This window comes from Triturus cristatus, chromosome 2_1 (assembly GCF_964204655.1).
Source record: "Triturus cristatus chromosome 2_1, aTriCri1.1, whole genome shotgun sequence".
Lineage (NCBI taxonomy): Eukaryota > Metazoa > Chordata > Amphibia > Caudata > Salamandridae > Triturus > Triturus cristatus.
The window spans coordinates 177,169,891-177,190,676 of record NC_140581.1 but is presented as its reverse complement, the minus strand read 5'-3'; the positions used below and the strand labels follow the sequence as shown (position 1 = coordinate 177,190,676).

Genomic DNA, 20,786 nt, shown 5'->3' with positions numbered 1-20,786 from the left:
ACAAATATCTTAACACTAAAATCATGATTATTCAACATCTACAATTAATCTGCATTAATGACGTGTGCCCAATGCATTTTGGGACAGCTCGTCCCTTCGTCAGGGGCCAATCTGTGAAAACCAAAAGAAAAAACACAAATGTACAGGGATGGTTGATACACAGTTCACATGCATGTTCGTATCCTAAAAACACTACTTTGCCATATAACAACTACACATTTTCTGATGGTTTGTTAGTTACCCAAGACATATGTTATGAGTGCTGGTCATGGATATCATGTGTGATATACACCTAGTGTCTTTTGTATGTCTTATGCCAATTCCAAATGAAAGTAGACCACCGTGACTTCCAAACCACTATTCACCATGCATCATCACGTGCATCTATAGCATGCTTACTAATATCGCACAATGTGAATACCAAATGTTTCTAGCAAAGTCAAAAAGTGTTGAAAAATGGAGCAAATTACTTGGATATTAATTCACTTTTATAACACAGTTTCTACCCCACTTTAAAGGCCTAATTTACAAGCGTTTTTGGTCGAGATGATGTATTTGAGGACATTCGGGCCATGTAGTTAGCACTGTTTACCATATCGAGGACTGGTATTGTTATCAACCAGCACTCTTTATGCTTTTAGTGAGTAACATACTGTTGTGTGCTTCTATGAAGTTGGGCATATAGCACCTTTTCTGTAGATTTACGTGGCACGCACTGGGGATCAGTATACACGTTTAGTACATGTTAACAAGTGAACAATTTGACTAGGTCCATCGTCAGGCTTGTTGAATGGAGTGCACTTCCGCTTACAGCCCTATTTGAATTGAACAAACAGTATTGAAGTCGACTGACTAACCGAGATGGGGCGCTGTTCAGTGAGGTCAGATCGAGATGTGATTGGTAAGCGTTACTAAGTCATTTGCTTCTTTTATCAACAATTTTGCAGATCTACCCGTTGTTTTTTTTCTCTAAATCTCTTTTATTGGCATTTGTATGATTAACAAGCTTACAATAAATACAATTAGATATCCACAGTAAGGTTATTCAGCTGCATACAATTTAACCGTTTTCATGTTACATTGCGGATGCATCTCTGCGACAAAACATTTGTTTTCTTCACAGCATCATATTCAGAACTATGTGTCCCCAGTGTGTCTGTCCCCTCTGGTTTCACACCAGTGGTAAGATAATCCCTCACCATGGCAAAATACTTGATAGGGAGTGGTTGGGCTCTCCATCTACACTATCTGTCTTAGATGTGCATATATTGAGAATGCATAAGTCTGCCATATAGAAGCAAAAAAAAAAAAAAAAAGGGAAACCTAGGAAAACAAACTCAATATCTTCATAAAATGAACACACAACTACAACTAGTGTAAAACTACCAGGGGTCCTCAATCATCTGCCCGCTGACTTTTATAGAAATCATTTGGTATTCACATTGCACGATATTAGTAAGTACGCGATCGTTGCACGTGATGCATGGTGGATTGTGGTTTGGAAGTCACGGTGGTCTACTTTCGGAATTGGCATAAGACATACAAAAGACACCAGGTATATATCACACAGGATATTCATGACCAGCACTGATAGCACACAGTTCTTGGCTAACGAACAAATCATCAGAATGTGTGTAGTTGTTATATGGTAAAGTTGCTTTTGTTATGAGAGAAGCATGCATGTTCCTCACTGAAACCTGGCTCAGTGAGGCCTCGGCCCCCGATATTTTAGAAGCACTCCCTAATAATTATGGCATGCTCAGACAAGACCGCACGCATAAGCGTGGAGGCGGAATAGATATTATCTTTCATCTGTCCCTTAACTGCACTCTGGATAAAGCTAATTTAGAAAGCCCTGAGGCGGTCCACTTCACGTTAAAGAGGGCAAATGATTTTATTATGCGTGGTCTCTTAATCTATGGACCATCGGCGCTGCCTAACGCTTTCACAACCAATCTCATGGAATTGGCTATACCACTTGCCCTTAAATATTCTAACTTTATGGTTCTGGGTGATCTCAATCTACACTTGGAGAATCACCTCAAGACTGTGGCTCAAACCCTATGCAAAGAACTGGCCAGCCTAGAATTAGAACTTAAATCTATGGCACCAACACTCTGTGCGGGCCATTTGTTAGATCCTATTTTTTCTAATCATCCGGGTTTGGTGATTGAGCCACCGACACCCATTCCTTGGTCCGACCATTACCTCATAGAATTTTGTATCCCCCACCTAAACCAAGATTTACAGGAAAAAGTAACCCCACCCTCCTTCGTTTGACATGGTCCAGTTTTAACTGCAATAGCTTCTCTAGCGCACTTTTAAAAAAAAAAACACCTCTACTAAGTAACGATATCAATCTGGCTAATGCCTCAGTAGAGAAGTGGATTACGAATGCAGTTGACAAAGCAGCCCCCTGGACCATAAAGACACCTCAGAGAGGGTCTAAATTTGCACCCTGGTTCAATGAAGAGTTGAGAAGTGCTCAACAAGGATGTAAGTGCCTAGAGCATAAATGGAGGAAAGCATTCTCTAAAGAATCTAAAGAAGCTTATAAAACAGCACAAAACAAGTACCACTCGCTACTAAAAAAGAGGCGTTTGATGTATTATAAGGAGAAAATTGATATGGCAGAAAACTCATCCAAGGAATTGTTTGCTACTCTCAAAGAGATTTCATCCCTTGAAAGAACATTGACTACACCTACCTGCTCTGAGGAGCGGTGCAATTTGATTGCTGATTGTTTCCTTAAAAAAATATCAACCATATAGAACTCTTTCCCTGAGGAAGCACGTAATAGCTCTACCAGATCAGAAGGGAAACCTATTGAGCCGGGTTTATTTCCCTTGACAGAGTTCCTCTGCTCCCCTCTCCCCCCCGCCCCCCATGACTGAGCTCAGGGAAGTGGCCTTAAAAATTAAATCTGGCTCCCCTGCCGATCCAGCGGCACCTAGCAGAATAAGGGATGGCATTGAATTGATAATACCTGTTATACAACAACGAATAGACTCATCCTTCAATTGTGGGGTGGTCCCAGATCTTGGAAGCATGCAATTGTCATACCTGTAAAAAAAAAAAACCTCAGTAAACCCTGAGCTGCTGGATAATCTCCGCCCCATCTCCCTAGTGCCTTACATCTCTAAAATCACAGAGAAGGTCGTGAATAAACTATTAGTGACGCGTATCAATTCACACAATCTTCTCCATCCTACACAATCAGGCGTTAGAGCATCCTTTTCAACTGAGTTAGCACTCCTTTTTGCAAATTAATCTATACGAAGATGGGTGGAAGCGCTAAGTGCCGCCTTCGACATGGTGTCCCACAGATTACTCCTTTAGCGTCTGCAGGCAGGTGGACTTGATGGGTTGGCACTAAAATGGAGGTGGTCCTTCCTGGAAGACCGCAGTTTCCAGGTTGTACAGCACCCTTATCGATCTAAAACTCTGCCCCTCCTCCAAGGGGTTCCAAAGGGCTCTATCCTAAACCCCACCCTCTTTAATCTGTACATTGGCCCGCTGGCTGATATTATGGATAACTACAAGATCTATATGGTGTCATACGCTAATGACACCCAGCTTGTAGTGACTCTTGCGCAAGACTAGGGGGAATCAGCATCACAGTTCTCCTCTTGTCTCAATGATCTGGCCTCATGGATGTCCAACAACTGCCTAAAATTGAATGGCAGTAAGACAGAGGTCATGATCGTTGGGAAATCTCTCTCCGTGTGGGGTTTGGCCTGGTGGCCCCAGAGATTGGGACCTGTCCCTACGCCCAAAACCGAAGTGAAGAATCTGGGAGTGTGGCTCGATCCAAAACTGACTTTGAAGTCCCAAACCAGAAAGGTAGCTGGAAGATGTTTTAGCACCCTCAAGAAGCTAAAAAAAACCTTAGACATTCTCCCCGTATTAGCAAGGAAAACCATAGTCCACAGGCTGGTGACTTAGCAATTGGACTACGGGAATGCCCTTTACCTGGGTGCACCAAAATACTGCATACAATGCCTTCAACGTCCCCAAAATGCGGTAGCACTCCTTGTTCTTAACCTTCCAAGACGTGCCTCAATGGCGAAAGCCCTCGATGCCCTTCATTGGCTGCCAATTGGAAAGAGAATTCTTTTCAAAGCCCTGTGCTTCTGTCACAGGAGCATACAGGGGAAAGCCCCCAGCTATCTGCATAATTTTCTTACACCACACAATCCCAGCCGGCAGCTAAGATCAACAGGAGCGCACCTACTGAAAGTACCCAGGATAAATAAGGCGAGGATGGGAGCACGCTCATTTGGCTACCTAGCGACCAAAAACTGGAACACACTCCCACATCTGCCACGTGCAGAGAAATCTGAGCCAATCTTTCGTAAAGGCCTGAAAACCTAGCTATATCAATTTTAGTCCGAACTCGTTTTTCACTCCTACTTATATGCTTCTAGCCACACCTGTAGGGGTAGCCAGGCGCTCTATAAATGACCTATTATTGTTTATATGAACTGTATATCGACCTTCCCTGTACATTTGGGTTTTTTCTTTTGGTATTCACAGATTGGCCCCTGACGGAGGGACGAGTTGTCCCGAAATGCATTGGACACGAGTCATTAATGCAGATTCATTGTAGGTGTTGAATAATCATGATTTCTGTGTTAAGATGTTGGCACTTATATATTGTTTAGCAGAAATAATGTTGTATCAGCACAACGCCTTGACTAACCAGTAATTTGGAATACATTTGGTTTAGTTAAATACATTATAAGAATGTGATTATAAATTGTGGAACATTTAAGGTATAGTCCTTTACAGTGGTGCACGCCTTGTCCATGTTGCCCTTGGGACTTGGCCTTGTTACCTCGGAAGCAGAGCATTTACTTTTCAGCAGAATGTACTTTATGATCTAGGTACTGCATGCTGATTTAGTGAATACATTAGGTTCATGCCTGTGAGATGAAGGTATCTGCAATCCATCTTTAATCCTTGTGAGGAAGTTACAGCATTGCTTTGCCATCAGAGCTCCTGTAGCGTTGGATCAGTGCACAGCCCTGCTTGAGCATACTCCTTTGAAAAGAGTCTGCAATTCTGAAAGAAATCTAGTACCCATCTCCTCAAAGAGCGTTTTTTTGCCACAGATTGGGAACCTTGAAAAAATGTGCTGCTGCAAGATTCTGCATCTGTTTGCCTCCCTCACCTTATCAATCTGGCCTATGAATTTTGCTTTATAATAGAGATTTTGAGTTTTTGGAGAGGACCAAATTCCAGTAGGACAAGAAGACATTTGAGTGTGTCTTCTGAGTTTGTCTTCATCCTCGAATATTACATACAATTGTTCCTTATCTACTCCCCTTGATTATGATTATGATTTTTCTTTTGATTCTGCCTTATGTAGACTGATAATATGCCATTTCTTCAAAAAAAATCTTTTATGTTTTCCTAATGCAATGCCCTTTCATATTTTAATGCAAAATGTTGTTCTGGCTAAACCTCCGGCAACCCAGATTTGTTTTTTAATTCCTGTGTTTTATCTTGCTATTAATTCTGCCTTTAAGATGAGTGCCATCTGAGATACCCTTTTTCCACGAGGATAGAGATGACAGTTGGTCTTGTGCAGGTCTGCTTTACAAGGTGGTTCTGAATTTCAACATTGCTAACTTCCTTTCTTTTCCAATATGCTAGCATCTTTCTCTCTAATCCAGGAGGCATTCATTATTTGGATGCTGCAGTACAGTAGCAGCATCAAATTAATAGAACAATGATGCTGTTGAGGCTTTTAGCATATGTATATCATTTTATAACATTAATTATATTGCTAAAAAATAGTAAAGCTTACAATATGATGATTTCTTTAAAGTCATGTTTTTCTCAAATGAAACCACGTGGGGATGGTGGTCTGCGGAAACTAGTATGTTCTTCTTCGGGAGATATACATGCCAGAGAATAAAATGTTACAGGTATACAACATTTTCCTTTTTTCTACCATCCCAGTTGAGAACATGCTTAGGAATATAGGAAAACATTGAGATGTGTGGTTATTTAGGTGTATTGTTAATGGGCATTGACCTAATTGCTATAGGAATGCGGTTGTATGTTAAATTCTCTAGTCAATTTGTAAGACGCGGATACCTGAAGGTATACATTTTAGTGGGTGATTACAAATATCTATGTTATGTGATTGAAAAGTTTGAGTGCAATAATTATAATGTTTGCATAATTTCCTTTAGTTTTTTTATTTCAGAAAATGAGATTGTGAATGTGCTTTATATATTTTCTTTCTAGTGCAAAGTAATATTCAGAGGTTTCAAGAGAAATATTTTATTTTTGCATTGACACCTCAACAAGTGAGAGAAATATGCATTTCGAGGTAAGAAAACACTTTCTGCCTGTATTGTTGCTAATATACTGGTTGTGATGGCTATAAAATGTGGGAAGTATGTCACTATTTGCTGTATGTACTACACATGCTTGCTAACATTCTTTGACTTGGGCATTTTATTTCATATACTTTCAGTAGCTGCCATATTGTGAATTACTTCAACGCTGTGATAGAGGTTTCAGCTGTTACCCCTCTTCTGGTGTAAATTATTTAGCATTGCTTAGTAAGGTCAATTTAGTAGTCTCCAAAAGCATGAACCACTATCAAAATAATACTTTTCCCATATGACCCATAGCAACACAACCAAAACATAAATCTGCCACATCTCAAACCAGTCTGTCCATGGAAAAGCTGCCTTCCAACGGGAAATGGTATTATCACTCCTTACTATCCCTGATGAGCTTACAAAAGCAATTGATTCCAATAATAAGCTTTCAATAGCAATGCAGGCCTATGGTGACAGTGACTGTACCTCTATTAGACATCAAGTTTTCAAGTTATGTTCTTAAAACGTTCAAGTCCTTCTTTTTTCAGACAAATGAATTCAAATTTCTCCTAGCTCTGCAGTTTCTGTACATTGAAGGTCTCTTTTAAAAAAAAAAAACTACTATGCAAAATATTCAAAAATATTTTCAGCTAAAATGTTTTCTAAAGAGTTTTTAAGAATTAATGTTTCTTAATTAATGGTATCAAAACAGTATTTTTGTGTTTTACTGCTGCTTCTAAAGTAAATATTTTTTCTCCAATAGGGATTTTATTCCTGGCGTAAGAAGAGATTACACCGTTCAAGTTCAGCTAAGGTGTCTTTCGATTTTTCATTCGGATTTTTATTGTTTGTGTGATACAAACCACTCTGTTACTCATATGTGAAATACCATTTGGGAATAAAAACTATTTTTTTCTGCAGGTTGTGTCTAGCAGAAACTAGCTGTCCTCAGGAGGATAACTATCCAAGCGGGCTTTGCATAAAAGTGAACGGGAAGCTGTTTCCTTTGCCTGTAAGTCGTTATTGTCTGTTGTATAAAAAGTTATGATGTTTTATCACGTTTGGTCATCATGTTAAGTTTTTGAATTTGCAAGCAATAAGATAAGACAAGTAGAATATAACGAAGAGGTACAGATGATGACTAGTGAATTATTTCCTACAGTCTACAGTCTGTTGAGGCATCAGAATATGTTGAAACACCCTCATGATTTTTGTGGTGTAAGTACCAAACATTAACATGTTCTCTCTTGCAGTGTAAAAATACCTAAAAAAAAAAAAAAAATTGACACTTGAGTTTCCAAGGGATATTTTACAAAAATTCCATGTTAGTACTAGCTTCTATCGTAATATGCCAATATTAATAGATGTTTCTACATGGAACGTTAGTTGCTGCCCATCTAGGTGAATTATGGGAAAATGACCTTCATAGTGGTTATTTCACAGTACATTGAGCTAGCAACATGACCAAAACTTAACATGATTCAAATATTACTGAATATGATGTTTTATTAGCAGGAGATTTGTAAGAATGTTGGACTAGTCACGATTGCCAAAATCTAATCGGGTAGAAGAAAATTTATGTGGTTGATTTTGTGAGAGTTCACCACATCGCTCAGTACTTTCTCCATGATAAACTTTCTGTCTCAATATCAATGATTATGCATCCAGCATGATACTAGAAGACTTCCCAATAGACTCTCTTGCACACTTCCACAGTACCACATTTGTTCAAAGACTCAAACTTGTTGTTACTCACATTTTTATTCATATCATCACGCCTCTTTCACTCACTGCTACTACCTCATGCTCACTCACACTGTTGCATGCTCAACACGCTCTCTCCCAATCATCTGTGCTGTTTCAGGTACAGATCGAACACTTACTGCGCCTCAAATATAGAAAGCAGATAGTGAAGATGAGTGGCTGTAATCAGACCAGGAACAAAGTCTATAACTGAGTTTGCCGACCATGATCTTGTATAAGAAGAAAAGGAAAGCTTGACTAGTCCCACTGAAATGGGTCTCAGTGCTATGGCAATGGGGGGTGGTCCCTAATAGTCTTTAGTAGAGAACCATCTTATTAAAATTTATATAAAATTCTAGAGAACATAAGCCAGTCCAAGGAGGGCCTCGTAAGCGTAGCTCTCATTCTTGGCAAAGATGCATTTTGCTGCGACTAACACTTATAGACTGATTACGACCCTGGTCCAGATGATCGCTGTCACTTTCTGGCAGTCTGACCACCCGATTACAAAGGGGGTGGGAGGAATGCAATGCGACCTCTGCCTCCGCCGACATTGGTGGCACCAATGCAATGGCGGGAGAGGTGGGAGCGGCGAATGGTGGCAGTGCAGGGATTTGTATCGCCATGCAAATCACAACTTGCCGTACCTCAGACATTTCGCTGGTGTGGACACCGCCATTCGCGAGTTGGCAGTAAGTAGAGAGAAATTGGCAAATGATGACCTGAGGACGTGTGTGCCCTCAGGTCCTAACACTGTTTTAAAAAAACACACCACTGACTGGCCAGAAGTACAGTCCGGATCTGTAATGCAGTACCCTGTGTGACCTGCATTTCACTCCGGATTCATTCTCTGTCGTGCAACTGCCAGCCCCACAGTAATGTTGAAATATGGCAGGCATAGAAGCTAGCTGCTCTGCGGAGTACCTGGTCCCGCCGCCGTGGTGGCTGGCGATTGCACCGATGAAGTCATAATGAGGCCCATAATTCTTGACTTCTTTTCTCTCATGACATCACTGCATCTCCCATTCGAGGCAAAAGTTCATGATCAATTCCCTAGCTATATGTAAACTGTACAATTGTAACACATTACTGGTTGGAGAACCGCTCAATAGACATTCTCTATTTATGGCTAAATAATTTCACATTTCATTGACACTTAACGGGTTATGCTTCTGTCATAAAACATGGCACTGCAAGCTACTCACTCTTATATTCATAAGATTTGACGGCACATATCCTCCTTATCTTTCTCAGCTAGTTACATGTCACTCACCACAATGCTTCCAAGCGTTTCAGTTGCTTGTGCCTGTTCTTTAGAATGCATACCCAGCTACAGTTCATGCCATCTGCTCTTGGTGTTCAAACAACTCCCAAAACCTACCCCTTGCTCTAAAAAAAACAAACAAAAAAAAGATGCAACTTCTAGACAAGTAGACAGCTGGATAGGAGCAATGGTGTTGATTCCCCCGTCATTATACAGAGTGCTTTATGCCAAGTAACAGATGATCGTAGGCCCTCAAAACTGCAGTGGGTGTTATCCCACACCGGGGTACTGCAGCACTAAGATCCAGAGTGCTGTTTGCGTGGGAAATAAGAGCTGTGAGTGCAAAACAAGCAAAACCAAAAAGCAAGATGGAGTAGATGCCTGAACACGGGGACCTGACCATTTTGTTCTCTCTCTAGACCACTGATACTCAAAGTACGACCCAGGGACTGCATGCGGCCCTCCTGACCTCTACAGCCTGCCTCCTGGTTAGCAGCAGCGCTGGGCTACTGCTTACTTCATTCAGCACTAACACTAAAAAGATATTAATAAACAGCAATCATTTGTTTAAAGGTTAATTGAAGTGAAAGAAAGGAAGCAACTAGGCTGTACTGCACCCTTTAACTTTAGAAACACTGTCATTTTTAGACATCTTGTAGCAAATTTGAAAAAGTATGATAAAGTCTCTTCAGAATTCCAAAAGTGCATTTTATGAACATGTAGAACCTTTTACCATAATAAATCAGATTATATCAGTGCGTTGAGATTTTTTTTTTTAAATTGATAGTTTTGAAACATGAATTTAGAAACATTATTTATTCCCCCCATCCTGACAACAAGGCCACAAGTAAACTAAGACGTAAGTCAGTTGTTATGAGAACTATTTGGGTGGCCTGGGTTCCTGTTATTCATGAACAATATTCTAGTTAAATCGAATGCAGAAGTAGGTTTTGTTCAGTGCACACCCTTAAGTTATGTATTTCAAGGTCCTCTTATATGTGATAATGAAGAAAAATGAGGGAAAGTGAAATAAAACAATTGCCTGATGATCACACAGTTTGTTGAAGAAGTGGAGAAGCCGGGATTAATCCCAGGTGTTCTGGCTTGACATTGTGCACTTTAGCCACTAGATGTATATGCTTCACTTCCCATACACCCACTTTTCCCCCAATGCCCCCACCATCCACTCCCCTAAGACCCTGACCACCAGCCTGCTGGCTTCAATGCAGCCCTCAGTTACAACACAGGCTAAACCTTGTGTCACCTGGGAAAATGTTTCAGAGTACCCAGGCTCTAGACACCACCCTGAGATGGTGGTGGGGGCACGGCTGAGAATCCTTAAGACCCACGATATGCAATTGAAGCCTATGAAAGGTAAACAGGACTGCAGATGTTGCCATAGAAAGAAATCAACACGTATGGCAGACATATCCCTGGAAACGGGCACCGACTGAACTCTAGAGTAGGGTCTGTGGGAACCTTCCTCAGTAAGGATGTACGGTATAAAGAGCCCCTTGCATCAGTGTGGTAATCGCGGACATTTGGTAGATACTTTGAGTGGGGAATATAGTGAAGTATGTGGCTCTTGTCTACAGAAAGTATATGTGAAAATCACATAGTAATGAGAGCCTCTAGGAGGAAATCAGAGGAGTGAATGGGGTAGTAATTCACCCCTGCCAGCGTAGAGCAGACAGTGTGGATGGAAGACTAATGCCATAGACTTTAAAAGTATTGACCATGAGGGGTTACAGCACTACTCCATCAGTCTTGAACGTATCTAAAGTGCATGTAGGAGCTTTACAAAATAAATAATTTTAATTCCCACCTTTGCCTCGAGGGGTAAGGAGAGCCAGACAGGTAAATATTGATTCCATTAGACCCTTGGAGCGGCCGCAAACATCTTCTTTAAAAAAAAACTTAGGTTAGAAGCAGAGAAAGCAACAAATGAGTTCACAAAAGAAAATCTAAAAGACTGCTTGTAGGATCCTGTATTCCTATTTCCTGTATGTCTGTACTGGTGTCTGTTATGCTGAGAGTGGAATACTGAGACTGGTGAGACTGAATGATGTAATAGAATGTTAGTGTGTGTACTGCAGTCGAAGCTGGAAGATTGGACCTGTGACAGGATGTAATCTATACTTTGTTTTCCTGCTTTGTTCATTTTACCAATCCTTCTTATTTTATTAGATTATTATTATGTACTCAAATGGCTATCTCCCCATCACCTACCTCCTCTTTAGGCTAATATCTGGTGGCAGTGAATTATTGGTGTTTGTGTGTGAAGGCTTATAACCTTGTTTGGAAGCTTTGATACAATGGTAAGCATTGCGATATAGTTTGATGATGTGTGATGTGTATTAGTATTAAATGGGTTGGGGTCTGGTTGTTTCATTGGTGTTGAGTAGTGATTGAGTTTTGTGACGACTGAAGTGGTGTGATGTGAAGGGATGTATTGCATTTTGTGTGGTTTGGTGAATCTTGTGCTCTGGTGTTCTGTCTACAATCCTGTGGTTTGTGATGGGGTTAAACGGTGTGAAGTGGTGTATAGTTGGAAATGGTGTTTGATATTGTAGTATGGTGGGTGCTTCCGAAGGGGAGCATACAGTGGGCCAGTGCGTACCAGTGTCTGGGTGCTGCTTGCTCGAACATTGATGTTATAAAAATGCTGATGGCTTCTCACTCCTACCTCTGGTTACTTATTTGGTTTTTATCGGATTGAGAGTTCATTCTGTTTAGGCACAATAGAATGGTGTTTTGTTCTTTGGCCAAACCTCACCTCTACAGCCTGATAACTGCCTATTGTGAATCCAACAAGATGTTTTCCGAAATTGTCTCCTGATGTTGCAGCCAATGTATTTTCTGTCTTCTTGCGATACTGTTACTTAACAAGCATTTGTAACTGCATTTGGTTTTACCTATGGGATTAATAAGAGGCGTGGGAGCAGTGTATGAGTGCAGGGAGAATGGTGTGAGTGTTTTCTGTGCAGGGTGAGTGTTGCATGGACGAAGGTTGATGAGTGACTGAGTGCAGAGGGAAAGTGCCTGAATGCACGGTGATTGATGTGTGTTCAGTGCAGAATGAGAATTGTTTGAGTGTACATGGTGAGAGATGTTACCCCATACAAGGTAATATGAGTGTGAGTATAGGGAGAGCGGTATGTCAATAGTTTAAGTGCAGGTTGAGCGGTTTGAGTTCAGGGTGAGAGGTGTGGGTGGAGGGTGAGGGGAATGTGAGTAAGTAAGCACTGTGTGAGTGGCGGGTGGGCAGTATCTGACTACCAGCGTAATGTCTGGGTGATTGTGCAGATTAAATGGTGGGTGAGTGTGCGGGGTGAGAAAGGTATCTCTAGGTATTGTGCAGCAGAATACATTTTTATAATACTTCTAAACAATTAATTAAATAAATAAATGATCTGCAAAATTCCATGTGACAATAGTAATAAAGTAACTCATAACAGAAGTACACTAACAGGCTAAATGTAGGCCTTCTAAAGAGAGACACATTGTAAATTGTACTAAATGGTCATATTCCAGTCTGGTCGCATTGACTGGAACAGGGGACTGATATCTGTTGTTTGGCAAGGGGGCACTGGCAGACATGTGGCTAGCATGAGAGACAAATACATACTGTTTAGTCAGAGTGTGTAGGAGCGTTTGCTACAGAGTTTACGGTAGATTCGCAGAGCTTTACTTGAGGCAATATTTAGTCCTGAAGGCTGATATCTCCACGTGCTGTTGCAAAGAAGAAGCAGAAACTGGAGGGACTGCTTTTAGTCAATGTGGCAGGCACTTATCTGTGTAGATACTCTTTTCCATCCCAGTCTGTCAGAGGCAGAAACATACTATTAGGCTCAGTATTTCAATATGCGTAGGGATGCAAACGTGGATAAATCTGCGTATTGTTTTCATTACCGCCGCACTCTGCCTCTTTCGTGTCTCGAAAGTGATGCAACATTTTGAGCAACACAGCAACAGGTGACTCGAACTGCGGAAGTGTGGAACATCTACTATATTGCACATATACAACTTGTTGTTCGCTTTTCATGCCACAAAGGAAAGGTGGGAATACATCTTAAAGCGACTTCAAGCTCGGCATTTAAATGAATTCTTGGAGCTGGACGACTTATGGCTTAAAATCATCTCCAAAATCACAGTGGTTTTGCAGCTTATATAGTGCAAACTCGAGCCACAGGTATCAGAGCGCTTTACAGGAGCACTAGTTGTATTAAAGCAGTACCTGTTAACTTTTTGTGAGCATGGGGAGATAAAGTGGTTTGTCTAGAATCACAGGCTGTTCAGCCGACGCTGAGACTCAAGTCTAGCTCCCCAGTTCCAAAGTCGGCAGCTTTGGCGCTACGCCACGTTTGAGATGCCTATTGACAGAGAGCATTCATTACAGTAGTAATGCCTTGGATCGCAGGGACCCCTCTCCCACCCCCCTAAAAAAAGAGTGAACTTCACGATTGGCCTTTTGAAATTTGTCACCGACAAGCTGTTTTGTGCTCCAGGGGTTGAAGCTGTAGCGAAAGCCTTACCTGTGAGAGCACTTTCAGTGCACGCAGTCGATAAACACCTGGGCAAGGTTGTTAACCAGTGTTACGTTCATGCTGCGCTCTTCGGGTGGTACAGCTGCCTTGATGAAAGGTACACACAAGCTTCTTTTAAAGAGCATGCGTCTTTAGCCCAAAGTCAGCCAGAAACCAGTATCACAGGAGTGGAGAGGATGTGGGCAGCAGCCAAACCTGCTGACTTGAGAGCTGGGGATCCCGGGTCGAGTCTTGGCGGTGCAACATCCTGTGATTTTGGGCAAATCACTGAAATTCTCCAGGTGAGTTATTGTGAGAAAGTGCCACCTTTCTTGCATGGTATGCCCCTACTTTTTGCTGAATTGCTGATGTACTTTGACTGAGTGTGCCCTGGGCTCCTGCCAATCAGGTACCCAGGGCCCATGTTCCGTCCCTAAAACGGTGTTGAAACCTAAACCCAATTGGCATCTCAGGCCACCTGTCAGCCCCAAGTAAATGGTACACTAGGTACCCAGGGCCTTGTGACCAGAGAAGGCCACTAAGGGCTGCAGCACGTATTGTGCCACCCTTAGAGGCCCTGTACCCTGACACACACACACTACCCTTGCAGGCTGAGTGTCCTATGCCAGTGGTTTGGATACAGGTGAATGAGCCCTGTGCCCCTACAGTACCCAGGTCCATTCCTGGGCACTGTAAGTGCAGTGCTGCCATCCAAGAGTATATGGTGCTGGGAGATCGTCAACACTAACTCCACAGCACCATGATGGCAACACTGAAGACTGAGAAGTTTAGTATCAAACTTCTCAGCACATTAAACCCGCACTGGCCAGTATGGGATTTAATGTACAATGCACAACAGAGGGCATCTTAGAGATGCCCCCCTGAACCTAACCTACAATCCACGTCCTGTCTGAGGGGCTGCCACACAGCAGACATGTTGCTGGGCCCCTGGGTAGAGAGCCATCCGCTCTCCTGGGCCTGCAACAATGCACATCCTGGGCGAGGTACTAGGTCTACTCCCCCAGGATGGGCAGGAGAAGCTTCAAAGGCATTCCGCCTTTGTGAGCTTCTCCAGGCCACTTGCAGTACTGAGCAACTGGCCCCTACCGGTTCTGAACCCCACTCTGGCGGGAAGACTGGCGGGAAACCCCACGGAAGGAAAGGGGGTGTGCCAGCCTCTGCCAACCCCACCCCTCAGGTGGGGGAGGCTAGGTGAAGCACATTTCCGGGCTCTCGCATCATGAAGATGGGAAGTCCTGCCTAATCAGGACTAGGCTACTGCCCCCCTTCCACAGGAGAGTGGCAGGATAGGGGGTGTACCCACCCCAGGGCAGGGACCCATTGGTCACTGCCCTTTACCTACCTGTAACACCCCTAAATTCAGTATTTAGGGGCACCCTGAACCTTCCTTCCTCAGATCCAGATTCCGAAACAGCAAAGAAGATCAAGAAACAAGAAGACCGGCCGTGCAGCTGCTAACAAGAGGAAGACACCTACCGGCCTGTCGACCCTCGAACCTGCTCCTGCTAAACCCCAGCATCTCCAGTGGCCAGCAACCTCACAAACCCGAAGGTCCTGGCTACCTTGTGACTCTAAGCAACTGGGACTCCAACGAACAGTGGTACTGCTCAAAGCAAGTAACTGACCCCTGGCATCAGCCAGGAACCGCGAACCCTGCACACTCTGCACCCGCCAATCCTGGCCTGTGCTTGAGTGGACACAGACCCCGAGGACGTCCCCCCGGCGACTGTGACCCCGAATCCAGCACCCAAGGATCCACCTCGACGCTCCTGACACCGCCTGCAGCCTCAGAACCAGGGACCCCTCCAACCGCGACCAGCAGAGGGTAAGATTTCCCGACGCCAAAAGGCACCCCTGCCCCCGGCGCCCTGCGGCCCCTTGTACCCAACTCCTGAGTGCCTACCTATCCTCCAACTACCCAACTTACCTCTCGAAGTGGTGGTCGCACCTGTAGAATCTTTGTCCCCGAGCTTGCAGCCTCTGTTCGTTCTTGAGCTTCTCCATTGCAATCCATTGAGCGCCCGATGGCTCAAAAGCACCCTGCACCCAGCTGGCGGAGTGCCCCTGGCAGTGCAATCTCTACTCTACTTCCCTATTTGCCCTAAGCAAGTGAGCAAGTGACCAGGAGACCAGCTCCCACAGTCGTGTGGCCTGCTAGCCAGCAGCCACCAACCAAGGGCCCCCTGCCTCCCATAGGATAACATTGGGCCTAACTCACTCTGCACCCGGCTGCCCCTGTGCCGCTGAGGGTGTAACAACTGTACTTACCCGACCCTGGGAGACCCCCCGAGTCTATGCCCAGAACCTTAACTCTGCCAGTTGACTGGTTTCACTTGGAAATTCTTCTAAGTGTGCTGTTTCTAAACTTTAAAATATTCACCTAAAATCAACCGAGTAACGAAAACAAAAATACTCACCTGCTATCAGGAGAGATCCTGGTGCTGGATCTTGGTGCCCAGCACTGACCCTGAAAAGTAATTACAACCATACTTACCGCTAACACAATTTCCTTCCATAGGAAACCATTGACTGTTTTTCTGTGAAAGTGTCGATTTTTGCAAACTACAAATATTTTTTTTTAAATCTCACCAACTTTGAAAACGTAATTACCTCCCTGTTTTAGATAGATGTCCCAGTGCTGAAACTAGGAGCCCAGCACTGGATTACAAAAGTAACGAGAACATACTTTACCTATAATTTGAATTTCCTTCCATAGGATAACATTGCCTGGTTTTTGCTGAAAATTCTTCTAAGTGTCGTTTTAGCAAACGTACAAATATTCGGTAAAAATCGCCTGTATAACCAAAACACATTCTTTCAACTGTTTACAGGTGATGCACCAGTGCTGGATCTAGGATCCAACACTGAGTTAGAAAAAGTAACAATAACCCCACTTACCTGTTAAGTGAATTTCCTCCCATAGGATAACATTGGTGATTTAATGAGAAAAAGATTTTGTGTCAACTTTTAAAACACCAAAATATTGCTTAAAAATCACTACTGTAACCAAAGCGCTTTTACTCAATTGTTTACAGGAAATGTCCCAGGGCTGAATCCAGGATCCAGTCCTGTGGTTAGAAAAGTAATCCTTAAAGCAACTAATTGCATTTAACTAGAAATTCCCATTGAGCTCAATGTATTATTGTGTTTGAAATTGTGTTGCCTATTGCAACCACTGTAACTATTATATTCAAAAGTCTATTGCCTATTGAAAAGTATTTATCTAAAGCATCTCAATCTGAATATATTTTGATACCTATTGTTGGTTCTAAAATAAAACAACAACATATTTTTTATACAAAAACCATTGGCCTAGAGTTGAGTTCTTGAGTGTGTGAGACCATTTGCTGGCTGAGTGTGTACAACAAATGCTTTACACTGACCTCTGATACTGCCTTACTACTCGACCAAGCTACCACTTTAGAGAGTAAGGTTCTATCTAACTTTAGCCTCTGCCAAACCTCTGGGGACTGTGGACTCTGTGCAAACTGTACCTATTTGGGAACAGTATATACACAGCCACTTTCTTACAGTTCTATAAATCTGCTGCAAGAAAAAGAGCAGAAAGAGGCAAAACTGTATGAAAAAATTGTTCGACCAAAGTGGATGTTAACAGTATTTTGGCTATGGGAAACTGATAGAGAAGAAGACTGGGAACAAGCATTGGTAAATGCAGGAAAATATACTGCAGCCAATAAAAATGAAGGAAAAGTAAGTGCAAGCACAGGAACCAATTAAAAGCCAAGAACGAGAGGGGGGAGATGTAAGCCCCTTTTTAAGTTTATATTAAAAACAATAGATTTCACAAGCACAGCGCAAGCGAAACCTAAGAACGTGTCTGTTTATTGTGTTTCACTGTTCACAGGGGCGGGAAAAAACGGCAGATGCAATGATCACCGTCAGCCAGTAGGTGTCTCAGTTGTCCTGAATTGCCAAGTTGAATATGTTGCACTTTTCACCATGACTTGTTGGCGCTCGTTTTGCTTGAATTTAAATATTAACATTCATTGTCAATAAAAAATAAAATCCTAACGTCTTGTAAGGAATTTCATCCTTCCAAAATGTTTGCTCCATTTTACATTTTTTTAGGACTCTTCTGTGCCCTGAAGCCTGCTAACTCGCTGCAGCAAACAACAAAGTGATGGAAGGAATGCTTACATTTATCCACTGTTGATCACTCAGGGCCTCATTACAGTACATGTACTTGTTGTCCACTTTATCACTCTAGCCAGAGACCTGCCAAATGCAAGTCAATCCTGGTCTTTCTCTGATAGCACCAGTGGAGCTTAGCTTCCAGACCAGGTCCCCTCTAGATTTGAACACAAGCAGCAAAGGTTTCATCATACTAGTGAGGTACAGCTTGGTTTCTATGGCACATGGAGCACAGTACCTACATCTGGGCATGTATGCCACATTTAAGGCATCTGTTGCAACATGCAAACAAAGTGATGAAAGGAATTCTGAATTATTTTCAGCGAAGGGAGATCGCTTAGTGCTGCATTCCGCTCCATACGCCTCCTTTGCTACACTAGATAGATCAGAACAGTCCTGCTGAAACTGCCAGACCATGTAGGTCCTCTCCAAATAGCAACACAAGCAACCACAGACCAGTTTCGGCCTTCATATGGCTCATCAGGGAGATATAGCTTGGTCCCTATGGCACCGTCGTCACGGAACCCACATCTGTGCATATCAGTCACATTTAAGGTGTCTGCTGCAACAAACAAGTTATGGAGGGGTGGTTAAATTAATGTTTGCCTTTGGGGATCAATCAGGCTGCAGTCCAGTCCATTGCTTTTCATCCACTATGCTACTTTTGGGCGAGACAAATCACTCTTGGTCTAGGGGAGCCTTTATTGCCATGCCAGGTGCCCTCCAGTTGACATCAGTCCCATGTTCAAATGATGTTCTCTTTACTCCTGGTGCTTCCCAAGTTAACATACAACAGTACAGATATGTCACCATCACCCTGACAATGGCAGGTGTTAAATATTGGTCCTCATGCTCCAGGTCTTCAAATAGGCATAGCACTCATTTGGTTACGACTAGTGTATAGTAATAAGCTGCATATTTATTAAGTTTACTGTATGTGTACCTTGCTATCACTTTTCAGTTACAAATGGGCTGTATAGTAGCCTTCAGTTTGACAAGCCCTACAAAGGTATTTATGAAAAAAGTATGTTACCATCCCAGGCCAGGTGAAAGTCATGTTTTTGGCAACGTTTATGTGATTACGGTCGAAATACCCAAATCTGAGACCGGATTTCAATGATCTCAGTCCATTACAATGTTAGTATTTTAATATTTTATACTTCTTCCAGCCACAAGTGTGTTAAGGACTACTCACACCTGCAGGCTGTAGAAGGGGCATAAATTAACATATGCAGGTTGATCAGTGTGTCCAAAGAAACATATCTCCCATTTATGTAGATTGGAGAACTCAGTACAGCCCCACAGTCTGGTAGTGATAATGACCCAGTGTTAGACCTGTCAGCCCTTTGGGTGGTCCCTCCTCATCATTATTTATTTTGTCCCACTTTTGCCTCAAACCCTGTTAGAATTTTTCCTTTTTGGGAACCACCAGACTTTTTCGTATTGATGCAGATTCAGGGAGCCATTTTAGCTACCCCTGGAACTTCTGTCTGAGGGCCTGGAGCACAAAATGGTGGCCACCTGTGACATCATCAGAACCCACTGGAACCTACTAGAACCTTCTGCAACATTCTGGAGCCCTGTGACAGTTGGAGGCGGTTTAGAATGTTGGGAAGCTAAGACAGAGAGTTGGCAGTTGGAGCTGGCAGTTGGCACCTGACTGGTGAAGAGAGAGCAGCAGAAACCTGAAGGAGGAAGGAATGAGGCAGCAGGGGTGGAAACTTGTGCCTGGAGTGGGGTCCATAAACCCACCCTTGATACTAGTCCCTACTGACTGAGCCCAGCCTGGAGCCCTGTGTGGGAAGAAGCAAGAAAAACCATCTTAAGGACCTGGACAGCAGGAACAGGCCTTAGAAGCAAAGAAAAGCAAAGTCCTGACCTGATTATTGGTTTTCCTGGAGTCCGACGTCGAGAAGCCTAGAGACCCGGAGCCCGAGGTGGAGAAGCGGCGCTGACTGGAAAAGCAGACGTCGTACCCGGAGCCGCCAGAGGTCGAGAGAGGGCGCCGACGGAGGTCGTAGAGAGTACCAGAGGTCGAGGAGGAAGTCACCCGAGGTCGAGTGAGCGGCGTCGACGGGGGAGTGAAGTCCGCCCTCCGGAGTCGCCGGAGACCGAGGTGAAGCGTGCCGGAGGTCGGGAGTGGAGATCGCACTCCGGAGTCGCCGGAACCTGAGAGAAGCGTGCCGGAGGTCGGGAGTGGAGGTCGCACTCCGGAGTCGCCGGAAACCTGAGGAGAGGAGCACCGGAGGTCGGGAGTGGAGATCGCACTCCGGAGCCGCCGGAAGTCGACATCGAGCCAAGGCCGGCCGACGTCATCGAACCTGAGGTCGCCATCGGACCGGAGCCGCCCGAAGTCGACATCGAGCCAAGACTGCCCGACGTCATCGAATCGGAGGTCGAGATCGAGCCGAGGCCGCCGACATCGATCCGGAACCGCCTACCGGCGTCGTCAAGAACTGACATTGTGCCGAGGCCGCCGACATCGAACCGGAACCGCCTCACGGCGTCGACACGACTCCAGCGGCGTCGGAGCTTCAGAAAAAGGGCAGTAAGTGGAATAGAGGGCGCCTAAGGCCCTGTGGAATCCTGAGAGACTACCCTAGGGGCTAGAGAGGTGCTGGAACCAGCTTGATTGTGCCAGGGGTGAGCTGAGACTAATTCAGAGGGGTTGTGTAGAGTGAGAGAGCCAGGTCTCTAGTATTCCCCCCTTGATCTACCTCAGTTTAGGCCTCAGCCTTG

General features: G+C 43.7%; 1 protein-coding gene across 7 annotated transcripts in view; it reads left to right on the top strand.

Annotated features, from left to right (window-relative positions):
* Nucleotides 1-20,786, top strand: part of PIAS2 (protein inhibitor of activated STAT 2) — a 451,007-nt gene that overhangs the window by 127,063 nt on the left and 303,158 nt on the right. For all 7 annotated transcript variants that reach the window (XM_085629369.1, XM_085629360.1, XM_085629352.1 and 4 more), the window contains exons 3-5: nucleotides 6,259-6,343; nucleotides 7,105-7,155; nucleotides 7,263-7,353. In XM_085629369.1, coding sequence (XP_085485495.1) covers nucleotides 6,259-6,343; nucleotides 7,105-7,155; nucleotides 7,263-7,353 — 227 coding nt within the window. The remainder of the gene's footprint in view (nucleotides 1-6,258; nucleotides 6,344-7,104; nucleotides 7,156-7,262; nucleotides 7,354-20,786) is intronic.